Source organism: Odontomachus brunneus, unplaced genomic scaffold, assembly GCF_010583005.1.
Source record: "Odontomachus brunneus isolate Ranch 3 - 2012 unplaced genomic scaffold, Obru_v1 Obru_scaffold_033, whole genome shotgun sequence".
Classification (NCBI taxonomy): Eukaryota; Metazoa; Arthropoda; class Insecta; order Hymenoptera; family Formicidae; genus Odontomachus; species Odontomachus brunneus.
Genome location: NW_022639483.1, coordinates 2,337,724 through 2,349,406, shown reverse-complemented (window position 1 = coordinate 2,349,406; position 11,683 = coordinate 2,337,724). Strand labels below are relative to the sequence as shown.

The following is an 11,683-nucleotide window of genomic DNA, read 5'->3' as shown; positions in this document are numbered from 1 at the left end:
GGAGAGTTTTTTTACGGGCGCAATATTTGAAAAAAATTTATGCGAATTTTATGTACAAGAGAAGAGTATATATCGAGTATATATCGATACACTCGCGCGAGCACACGTTTCTACAATTATTCTCCAAAATTATGCTGCGTATTGCGCGTGAACCTTACATTTGTGAACGATTCTAAAGAGAGGTCCATTATTTTCCCAACTGTGAGCGTTAATTGCTTTTGCGCTCTTAATATTACGAATATTAAGGGACGGCTGTTTTCAGGCCCCAATTCGTACCATGTAGAATTGTACGCCGCAGTCCCGATCGCTGTGCTCTGCAAAGACAGTTAATTAATCGGAGTTCATTGAGAAGCTGCGGCTCAGCGTCTGCAGTATTTGCGTGATCGTTGCTTTATATACACGGAAACGTCTCTGCTGTTAACCACCGAGTTTATCGTTATGGACATCACGTCTCGTCTCTAACCTTGTTTTTCAGATATTCACCGGCGAAGCAAAATATGAACGCTTCCAGATTCGTCACGGTGTAAAATAAAAGGGATCTCACTATTTGCTCTGTCGCATCGGGACTGCCGATTGCCTGTAATATCGAAGCATCGAAATAGAGGGATTATTGAAACCGTCGCACTGAGTCATAAATCGATATCATACGCCTAATGCACGTAAGGAAACACAAGAGAGAGAAAGACAGAGGAAGAAAGAGAAGAAGAAAAAGATAAACAGAGAAAGAGAGAGAATTGCTGAGACGTAATAATGAAAACGCTTGTTAGTGAGTACGCCGGAAATCGGAAATGCGATCGTTTCCAGCAAATTAAACATTTATTTTCATTCATGAATACACGCAAGATCATTTGACTCACGGAAACGATGAGGAATCCCAACGAACACATTAGCACAGTGTTGGACGTGAATTGCACTAACGCAATGTACGTGTACAAGTCCTCGATGTACTCTGTAAAGTTGATTATCCTCTGATGCTTCCGTATAATTTTGTTCGTCGTACTAACGATTGAGTCGCGTCTTTCCCTTCGGATGCCCTCCTTCGGCACGAGCTCGATCAACCAAGAGCGTAGGACCTCCATTTGACCTCCCACGTGCAGGCTCTGAAAATAATAACTCCGACTCACTCTCCATTAAACTGATTAGGTATTAAAAAGGACTCGCGTCCGGACGATGGGGTGCAGGAGGGACAGAGAAAGAGACCAGAATGCGCAGGGAATTGCGCATGGCAGCGAGTTACTCACCCCGAGTGTAATTTTTAGAACGACGCACTACTCACGGCGTATGCACGCTCCATCTTCGCGAGACTTACCAAGGCTAAGAGCAGCGCGTTGAGCAACCCGGCGCTGCAACCGGCCATGATGAGATGTACGAACTGTGCACTCAGCAGCAGTCTGTACCTGCGTTTTGTGTTTATGTCGACGGGGAGGTTCACTTTCAAGAGAAGCGGCAGCTCTGCCCGCTGATCGGTGAAATCGACGTCGGCCAACAGAATGCCGGCGCTGTACGCCACGATGGTCAATACGTGAAGAGTGAACATCGCGTTGGTGATGCGAGACGATAATCTAGCCTTGCACGTCGTCTCGCGCATGGCGAAGTCACTGTTGGCGCAATCGTCCCAGTCCTCGGCCATCATCGTTAACATTCGCATGAATTTTCTGCGCGACGACACAATCGTCAGACGACCCGCGTCGTCGAATCGACAAGTCTCCGTCACGAATTGTCAGTTTATTCCGGTGTAGACAGCTGCAAATCGCCTCGCTTTTTATCCAACAAAGTCGCAAGCTTCGAGTCAGACCTGAAAGCTACGTGCTGACACGTATATGTACGCGATAATCGATTACAAAAATGCATAGAAATCGCTTCTCAGAATAATATTTCTTTAATTTGAAGTGAACGCTTTCTTCCAGACTCCACAAATGTACCCCTTTGTACTATCACTTCAGATCCTGTTATCATCGATTACCGCACGCAAACACGTCAGTGCTGGGATTCTGTAACTCGTTATTGGAGTTAACGACAGTTTCGTTATCGTTGCGCAGCTTTTCTACGGTATACAAAAGCTGCGCAACAATAACGAAACTGTCGTTAACTCCAATAACGAGTTATAGAATCCCAGCACAGGGGCCTTATTCCGTAACCACTTACCGACTTTTGTCGGATCGATAGACGACGTTGCGCAGCTTTTTCATACCATAGAAAAGACCAGTACTACGCAACGACCAGTTCTACGGATCCGACAATTGTCGATAAGTGGTTACGGAATAGGGCCCCAGGAGTAGTTTCCGATTCTGACAACTTGAAACGTCGCAACTTCGATAAGAAATATGTGAACCGATTTGCAACCGACTGTACAACTGCAATCAGCTCGCAACACTCACCGTTGGTTCCACCAAAATATGAACAGCTTCGTGCTGACTTTCACCTGCGCTAGGAAGCTACTGAAACAGTCCATCAAGTCGAACAGGTCATTAGACTGCAAATGCAGCAGAAAGTACCGGCAATGGCAGACTTCGTCTATCCCCAGCGCGATGAACCAATACGCCCTGCAGATCGCGATACCCGACGTCGTCGGCCATACGCCGCACACGGTGAGCATCAATTGTAATGTTCGATTAATCGTACTTTTACGCGTCATAATGTGTCGGGTCGCTGTCGTTCTCTTGGGGAAGAATTATCGGGGGGTACACGTAACGGAACGAACACTTCTACGACAAGATATAAAAGGCAGGGGGAGGGAGAACTCTGACCCCAATGAATTTGCCCCGGTGGATCTCCTAATAACAGCTCGACGTATATCGCATAGGATACCAATGTAAAGACTAGGAGCTTCCGAAAGGTCATGAAATGAGCGCACCCTCGGTCGCTCGACCAATGGTAGCTCCTCATTAAATATTTTTATTCCACGCCGTCTACAGTCCTACTCCTCCTCCTCCTTCACCTCCGGATACGTTCCACGTGGATTTCCGCAATATTGATACACGAAAAGAAAACATGCAGGGCGATCATTCCCTCCCTCTCTCGTGCGCCGATGATGCGTGCCGCTCCCGTTTAAATATGCAATGATTCGTGCGGCGGTAGGTACAGGCGGCGTGGATATATGCACGTATGCGCGGTTAGTCGCGCTCGTTGCACTTCGGCGGAGTTTTCGAGTCAAGAGGATGCGGCATCGCGCGCGCGAGGAAGCGGCGAGGTGTTGCGGCGTCGCGGAAGTGCACGTTTGTTCTCGCATGCGACAGTTGGCGAAGAGCATGCTTTCTCGCGTTGGACATATGTTTATAAGAAATCAACAAGTGTCTGTAGGTTGGTTAGCGCGAGTGAAATTATACGTGAGGCGATTTGCGATGACACGCGTCGCTAGTATGCGCAAAAGAAATGCACTTTAAAGTTAGTAATTTTATTTCTGTTTATAATACGTTTCCGAAGCTACCGAAGCATCAGATTGACGCTGCGGCATCGAATCCCTTGTTGAATTACATATATAGCGGACAGTTACTCTGTGAGTTTCGGCATATCGGGTTCTGTGAAAGAGTCTTTCTAAGAACAACGACTTGGGAAAAACTATAGCTTTGTATTATTTCATGGTCGTGCAATTTTCATTCTCCGCACAGCGGAGATCATGCACACAGAGAAGCACGTTGTGTCACTTGTATATATCACTAGTGAAGACATATTCGCATGTCCCTCGAGACACATGCTTCACGACTATTGTTCGAAACTCCTCGCGCTGAATACAATGTTTATTGCATCGCAAACATCACCGACATGTACGATGCCGAGGCTTTCATGATCTATATATAATAAGAGTATATCCCTTTTAATCAAAGATTGTTTCTATTCTCTTGTAAAACTTCGATTAATATCATAGTAAAAAAGTGCTCTTTAATTATTGTTGTATGATAGACTTCTTACGAAAGAAGTCGTGTAATATGTAGAGACACACAACTATTACTCGGAATTATTGTGTGTGCTAAATCTTACGTTTGCAAAGGATTCTAATGAGAGATCCATCATTTTGCCCGCTGTGAGCGTCAATTGCTTCTGTGCTCTCAATATCACTAATATCAGGATCCGACTAATTTCGGGTTTCAGTTTGTACCACGCGGAATCATACGCCGCGATTCCCACCTCCTTGCTCTGCGTGTACATATAATAATTAGTAAGCTATAAATAATTTGTGTCTGTTTTTTTTCATCATCGTAATTATTTTTCCCGACCTTGTTTTTCAGATATTCTCCGGCGAAGCAAAATACAAACGCTTCGAGGGTCGTCACGGTATAAAATAAAAGAGATTTTCCTACCCCCGCAGCTTCGGAATTACCAATCGACTGTAATATTGAAGAAGTGTACGAAGAATTATTAAAATGTACTCGCTAAACCGTAAGAAATTAACATTTTCTGTTTCATATATGTAAGAAAACGCAGAAAAGAGCTAAATAAATAAATAAATGAAAAGATATATAATATATATTATATATATATATATTAAATATAAAGGAATAAATATATATGTATATTTCTTTTTAGTATATTATAAAAAATAAATTTATATTTTATATATGTCATAAATTTTTTTATTCATGCAATTGTATATTTTTTATGTGTAGTATTTGACACTTTACTTACAGTTACGGTAAGGAACCCCAGCACGCACATTAGCAATGTATTCGACGCGAATTGTACCAACGTGATATACGTGTACAAATCCTCAATGTGCTTGGAAAAAATGATAATTTTTTGATGTTTTTGAATAATTTTCTTGGTCATGGCGATGACAGATTCGTGTTTTTCTCTGTGCTCGTTATCTCCGGGCACAAGTTCAGTCAACCAGCCACGCAAGATGTCTATCTGACCGCCCACGTGCAAAATCTGAAAATAATAATTGTTCCAATATCTATTAAAATAATTCAAAGTAGAGGGAGAGAGAAAGAGAGAGAAGGATCAGGTAATTTTTTCAAGTAAACTTGCTCGCAATGAAACGACATAATTGTTTAGGAAACTATCGCTCGGTTGTTATCACTACCACTACTGCTGCTACTACTACTTGCGTATTGTTCATAACAAGTGTTCACGTTGTTACGACTTACCAAAGTTAAGAGTAGAGCGTTCACCAAGCCAGCCCCGCAGCCGGCTATCAAGAGGTACGTAAATTGCGCGGTTACTAGTACTTTATACCTAAGTTGCGAGTGTATATCAATAGGGACTTCCACCTTTAAGAGAAGGGGCGGCGCGCTCTCGCCGTCGTTGGTATCGACGTCGGCCAGAATCATTCCGCTGCTATACGTAACAATCGCTAACGCGTGAAGGGTCACCATCGCGTTAGTGATACGACTTGATAATTTTGCTTTGCATATTGTCTCGCGCATGCTGACATCATTGTTGGCGCTGTCGTGCCAGTCTTCCGCCATCATTGTCAGAATTTTGATAAATTTTCTGCGAACGATTGAAAACGTCGATTATGTCGCTGACATTGCGATGGACATCGTAATGCTCGCTTCATGAAGATTTATGTTCCTTGTGGTCACCGAATGCTTCGAAATTGTCATACATATTAACACTCATTATCTTTTCTCTTTTCTATAAAACACGATATTTTCATATATTTTCATATATTTCGCATATTTTCCATATTTTATATATCTTCTTTTACATATTTCGAGATAACACATTTGCATTTACAATGAAGATCGGCAAGTGTTATATTTCTTCTATATACTACTAAATATCCGCATCTAAGTAGTCAATTTACGTATTGATTGAAAAAAAAATAAATATTTGTTGTACTTGGCTCACTTGAGTAAATTATTCGTAACTCTGTCACATTGCATCCCCTCACTTACCGTTGATTCAACCAAAAGACTGAGAACTTGGTGATCAGTTTGAGCTGCGCTATGAAACTGCTGAGGCAGTCCGCTAAATCGAACACATCATCGGTATGCCAGTGTATTAAAAAGTAACGATAGTGACAGAATTCGTCCGTCGCTAGTGCAATGATCCAATAAGCCCTGAATATTATCACGCACCAGGCACCTGGCCATATACCGCATAAAGTGAGTATAACTTTCGTTGTGCGATTGATAGTACTTTCATGCGGCATTGTTCCCTGTTCTTTTTTTTCCCCTCTCTTTCTTCCCGCCTATACACGAGAGAAGGGCCGATTATCTGAGCGTTTATTAGACAAGGGTGAGAGGACGACGTTCGTAGTACATGACTCGATGACAACGCGATGTACATTACAGAATACCGGCGTAAAGACGGGGAGGTCCCAAGAGGTCATCAGATGGGCGCACCCTCGCTACTGATCGACCAATAGTAACGGTTCATTAAATATTCTTCACCGTGCCACGTATAGTCGTCAGTTCACATACACTTGCCGTGCACCTCGCGCAACTTTAATATATGAGACGAGGGAACAGGCAGGGCGATCTCTCCCTCTCTCTTGGCTACTGGCGATGCAACCGCGGAGTCCTGTTTAAATATACAATGATTCGTGCGGACATGGACGCGATGATGTACGGCTGCGATGGCCAGTCGCGTTCGACGCACTTGAGAAAAGTTCCGAAGTCAAGAGGGTAAAAAGTCAGAAACGTGCGGCGAAATATAACGCGACAGAGGTAATACGTGTTAGTTCGCATGCAGCAGTCGTCCAGTGCGAATCGGTGTCACGATCGGAGTTTAGCAGGAATTGAGGAGAGCCCTGGCGAATTGTGTCTGTTCGAGGAATCGGGTCAGTATATGAAAGTATCCTTTATGCATGAAATACTTTTTACTATGATCACCGTGTGTGTACTTTTATATTTCATATTGTTCCATAGACAACGCACGTCTCATGTATGCGTCACTCGATACGGCATCCTTCATGCGGACATAGAAAAATATGCTATGTGTCACTGTCGTATCACTAGTAAAAACATGGTTACACACCACTCGGCACATACTTTTCACGGCTATATATCGCTTGGGAACGTTCGAACCGAAGACGACGTTCATTGCATCGCCAACAGCACCGACATGTACGATGCCGAGGCTTTCATGATCTATAATAAAGTTAGGACATTTTTATTACACAATTTCAGGTCTCTATTGCTCCTTGTAGCATAACATCGCTTGAGAAAAATGCACTTTTATTAGTGCACTATAGTGATAAGTTTGCCGCGCAAGAAATCACATAAGTGAAAAGCTATAGAAGCGACTTTTCTGTAGCGTTCGAGTGTAAACGTCGTGTACAGCATTGATACTAGGATTGATTCTGCGCGTAATGCTTACATTTCCGAAGCTCTCCAAAGAAAGATCCATCATCCTGCCGGCCGTGAGCGTTAATTGCTTCTGTGCTCTTAATATTACCAATAACAAAACGCGACTATCCTTGGGCCTCAGGTCATACCATGCCGAATTGTACGCTGCGCCCCCGATCGTTTTGCTCTACAAAAGAGATATCTCTTAGATGACACGAATCTTCTTTAATATGGTAAGCTCAAATTCCACCATATTATCGATTATCGTCGTAAACGTTCTCTCGTTTCCAACCTTGTTCCTCAGATATTCTCCCGCGAAGCAAAATATGAACGATTCCAGGTTCGTAATGGCGTAAAACAGAAGAGATCTCAATATCCGCTCGGTTGCGTCGGGACTGTTGAGCGACTGTGATGTGGCAGCGACACGCGCGGGAAATTATCAAAGCATTATTATAACATTTTGCACAAAATACGAGTCGAATTGAACGAGTAGTCGGCTCAACCGATGTAATTGGACGTAAAGAGAGCGCGATGGTACATTATTGAGATATCACATTAATACTACGTGTAGAAATACGCGGAAAACGGCAATTAATTTCACAGTGAAGCTTGTTATTCTTATCGGTAATACTTGGCACGATACTCACAGTTAAGACGAGGAATGCCAGCATACAGATCATCGTTGTGTTTGAAGCGAACAGTACGAACGAGATGTACCTGTACAAATCCTCGATGTGCGTTGAAAACTGGATAATTCGCTGATGCTTCCGGATAATTTTATTTATCATGACCATGACGGATTCGCGCGTTTCTGCGTTCTCCCTTGGTGCAAGCTCGGTCAGCCAAGAACACAGGATGTTGATTTGACCTCCTACGTGTAAAATCTGGAAAACATAATTCTCCATCGTTGAAACGCTCAGAGATGTTGGCACATTTTTATAGCTGAACAGGAGCAACTTTGCATTGTAAAAATGTATTCATTTCTCACTGCAATTTTGTCGGCAATTTGGCCTTAGCACGCAATAATAATTAGGAACACTGAGAACTTCTAACCGTACGCATCATTGACTCATCATTCATTGAAAAAGATCTTCGAAAAATAATATGTCAAATCGGCGATCTGTCATCATTCATCTTAATGTTTAGAGACGAATGTGAACAATTATACATTATTAGTAATTATACATTACGTGCTAAAGTTATTTTGATTAGTATATCAAATAAATATAATCTTATCTTCAGCGAAATTCTCTAATTTATCGGTCTCGAAAAAATTCTTCTACAATCAAAAGGAGAATAATCAATAACTTTCAAAGAGAAAAACTCTAGTTGCAAGGTATTGTTCCCGTAATCTTATATCCTAAGCGAAAACTTTTATCGAGAAGGTATTTCTGTTTTGTAATAAAACAAACTATTAATCTACTAGGAATCAGTTTAGCAACAATTCTATTAAATATTATTCTAGCTTTCCTTAGAAATGAATTAATGACTTCAAAATTAATTTGAAGTCTAATTATTTTTTGCTTTAAAGTTGCAATATTTCTCGCTTATATCAGTATTAATAGTTTCTCTTAATGTTTGGTCGACAAATATACGTAAATGAACGAAAGTTACTCTAACTATAAATTATCTACAAGTAGGGCCGTTAACCTTATATTTTCTTTTTGGCATTAAAAAGAATCTTGAAACCATATAAAAGAGAATTTCGCTAAGAATGAGATCATATTTCTTGTGTGTAAATAGATATAATGAATGGTCACAGGTTACGTACCAAAGTTAAGAGCAGAGCGTTCACCATACCAGTGCCAATGACGATGGATAAGAGATTTACGAATTGCACGCTCAACAGCATTTTGTATGTGCGTAATGTGCTGATGCGCATAGGAAATTCTACTTTCAAGAAGAAAGGTAGCTCGAAGTCGCTATCGTCGATGTCGACATGGGGTATCGTTAAGAAGACTTTGGTGCAGAATGTAATGGTGTTGAACACGTGAAGGACGAACATAGCGATACTGATGCGATCGGACATTTTCCCCTTGCATACGGCCTCACGTATGTCGTTATCGCTGTCGGCACACTCACTCCAGTCTTCCGTCATCATCGTTAAGATCTTGACGAATTTCCTGCGAATCGATCGGAATTGTCCAAATGATTCTTTCGCGTACACCGCGCTTACTGCAGATCCGCTGTCACTTACTGCTGATTGAACCAAAAGACGAACAATTTAGTGAGAACCTTTATGTGCGCTATGAAGGTGCTGAGACAGTCCACTAGAATTGGCAGGTTCTCGAGCTGAAAATGTGATTTGAAATACCGGTAATGCCAGACCTCGTCCGACATCAATATGATAAACCAATACACTCTATAGATGAGAACGTACGACATGCCCGGCCATATGCCGAACAGAGTGAGCACGAGTTTCGTTGTGCGATGAACTGTACTTTTGGGCACCATTGTGTTCTCTTATTTCACTCTCTCCTGGTAGCCACGCACGACGACGTACATCAGGGTGTATGCCGATAGAAGCACTTTCAAGGAAGGTGAAGATAAAGAAACTATGTTGCTGATGTAGTTTTCAACGACGACTCGACGTGTATCGCGGAATACCTGCGTGAAGACTGGGAAGTCCTAAGAGATCATCGAATGGGTGCGTCCCTCGACGACCGACCAATGAAAGGCATTCATTAAACATTTATCGTGATACGCGCAACTGTCGAATATACTTGTCGCGAGTTTTCAAAACTTTCACGTAAGGATACACCGTTGGAGCGATCCTTTTATTCTTCCGACATTGGTCGGAGATACGTTTGTAAGGTTGGTCGCTTTAAATATGTAATGAGATGCGTGCGGACGTAGGTAGGACGACGTGCTATCGATGGCTAGTCGTGTCTAGCTGTCTTCGAGAAAGTTTTCAAGTCTATAGCTGGTAAAGAACTTTTGGAACGAAGATGCAAGCGATAAAATTGTGAAACGTTGCAAAAGTGCATTGTGTCTTTTTACGTGTTAAGAAGATTTATTTGCGCTATAGTGTTGTCTTACGAAGATTCACGGTTGGCGAATGCTAAAGAAAAAAGTTCGATGTGTAAAAATGAAACATGTGAAATACAATATGCAAGGTAAAAGTTGATACTCTTGATATATGTAGACAAGTGGAAAGACCTGCACGGTACATGTTTTATTTCGTATTTTTTAATACTCTCCAGATCGTGAACTCCTGTTGAATTACCGAAAGTTACATAAAAATATTATTGTGTCGAACCTTAAGATACTTATGGAATATTTTATACTTTTACCGTCCGCAAAGGTAAGTCAGATATTTGAGTTCAAACTGTACACAGCTCAACTTTTATTGATCTCGCAGCTGGAAGCTTTTTTATTTTTATTTATCAAGAATACAATCGCGCGGTGTGCTATGCGATGTGCTATCACGAAAACTAGTGAAATCAATAGAATTAGTATATTCTTACTCATTTATGTGCGAATTTGTTTTATCTATACAATACGACAATCTCCTCTCGGCAATCTTTAACACTCGTTAGAGGCCCGTCGAGGCCTCTTGATGCTTTTTGCATTAATGAAAATAGTACAATGGTCTCGCTGTAATTCATGGAAGTGGGCACGCATTAACAATCTTATACAAGCTATTTTCAGGTTTGGAAAAGTTACTTTTTAAAAATCACTTGTTACGTTACTTGTTATTACATCTTTTAGGAGCCAAAGCTTATTATTTAAAATTGTGTTCTTTTTATATAGAAACATTAATAATGCGACCTGTTTATGATATTCTTGAGAAAGCGATTCTGATTGAATGTTCTGAGGATCAACATTATATTGCAGATTGTCTACATATTTTCGAAAGTAACAGAATATCGATGGCTTACTGCACAAATATTATATGTTCACTTGTACTTGTACTTGTTTTAATTAATGTTATTTTTAGCTTTCATATAAGTATAAATAAACTTTCAAATTAAGTTTTCTAAAAACCTTAAATTGTAAGCATTTAACATTTAGAAAAAATTTAATTAGAAAGTTTGTAATTATATTTATGAAGCTAAAAATGTTATTAATTAAAAACGGGCCATGAGTAGACACACAATATTTCTGTACTATGTTATTAATTCTATATATTTGGATAATATATATGTGTATATTGGATAATACATATATCCTAATAATATTATATTACAATTCTACAAATTTATATCTACTGATCTTTGTTTATTTATTTATTTATATCTGTTATTTATTTATATAATGTTATTAATACATATGTACATATATATTATCCAAATATATAGCATTAATAACATAGTATATAAATATCCACTCACGGCCCGTTTTGAATTAATTTCATTTTGGACTTCACAAATATATTTACAAATATAAACTTTCCAATTAAATTATCTCTAAATGTTAAATGCTCATAATTTAATGTTTTCAGAAAACTT

At 40.5% G+C, this 11,683-nt stretch overlaps 3 protein-coding genes across 3 annotated transcripts in view; all 3 read right to left on the bottom strand.

Annotated features, from left to right (window-relative positions):
• Window positions 1-2,800, bottom strand: part of LOC116843509 (odorant receptor 4-like) — a 3,102-nt gene extending 302 nt beyond the window's left edge. The window contains exons 1-5 of the mRNA XM_032813971.1: window positions 2,379-2,800; window positions 1,310-1,655; window positions 858-1,100; window positions 464-577; window positions 159-314 (exon numbers count right to left, since the gene is read on the bottom strand). Coding sequence (XP_032669862.1) covers window positions 159-314; window positions 464-577; window positions 858-1,100; window positions 1,310-1,655; window positions 2,379-2,635 — 1,116 coding nt within the window. The 5' untranslated portion in view covers window positions 2,636-2,800. The remainder of the gene's footprint in view (window positions 1-158; window positions 315-463; window positions 578-857; window positions 1,101-1,309; window positions 1,656-2,378) is intronic.
• Window positions 2,801-3,500: 700 nt separating this feature from the next.
• LOC116843507 (odorant receptor 13a-like) lies at window positions 3,501-6,188 on the bottom strand. The gene is made up of 6 exons (XM_032813969.1): window positions 5,838-6,188; window positions 5,085-5,430; window positions 4,624-4,866; window positions 4,215-4,325; window positions 3,979-4,134; window positions 3,501-3,788 (listed from the first exon to the last, which is right to left on the bottom strand). The coding sequence occupies exons 1-6, from the start codon at window positions 6,092-6,094 to the stop codon at window positions 3,738-3,740; spliced, it is 1,164 nt and encodes a 387-aa protein (XP_032669860.1). The 5' UTR covers window positions 6,095-6,188; the 3' UTR covers window positions 3,501-3,737.
• Window positions 6,189-6,562: 374 nt separating this feature from the next.
• Window positions 6,563-9,822, bottom strand: LOC116843506 (odorant receptor 4-like). Its single transcript, XM_032813968.1, has 7 exons — window positions 9,430-9,822; window positions 9,004-9,355; window positions 7,880-8,116; window positions 7,525-7,638; window positions 7,264-7,419; window positions 6,788-7,034; window positions 6,563-6,708 (listed from the first exon to the last, which is right to left on the bottom strand). The coding sequence occupies exons 1-6, from the start codon at window positions 9,684-9,686 to the stop codon at window positions 6,984-6,986; spliced, it is 1,167 nt and encodes a 388-aa protein (XP_032669859.1). The 5' UTR covers window positions 9,687-9,822; the 3' UTR covers window positions 6,563-6,708; window positions 6,788-6,983.
• Window positions 9,823-11,683: the final 1,861 nt, after the last annotated feature.

Excerpts from the sequence above, each read along its gene's own strand:
- LOC116843507 (XM_032813969.1), bottom strand. The coding sequence starts at position 6,094 with ATGCCGCATGAAAGTACTATCAATCGCACAACGAAAGTTATACTCACT. Across the intron at positions 4,867-5,084 it reads ACGCTCTACTCTTAACTTTG|ATTTTGCACGTGGGCGGTCA; the intron begins GTAAGTCGTAAC and ends TATTATTTTCAG. Across the intron at positions 4,326-4,623 it reads TGGGGTTCCTTACCGTAACT|TCGATTGGTAATTCCGAAGC; the intron begins GTAAGTAAAGTG and ends TCAATATTACAG.
- LOC116843506 (XM_032813968.1), bottom strand. The coding sequence starts at position 9,686 with ATGGTGCCCAAAAGTACAGTTCATCGCACAACGAAACTCGTGCTCACT. Across the intron at positions 8,117-9,003 it reads ACGCTCTGCTCTTAACTTTG|ATTTTACACGTAGGAGGTCA; the intron begins GTACGTAACCTG and ends TATGTTTTCCAG. Across the intron at positions 7,420-7,524 it reads GAGAATATCTGAGGAACAAG|AGCAAAACGATCGGGGGCGC; the intron begins GTTGGAAACGAG and ends TCTCTTTTGTAG.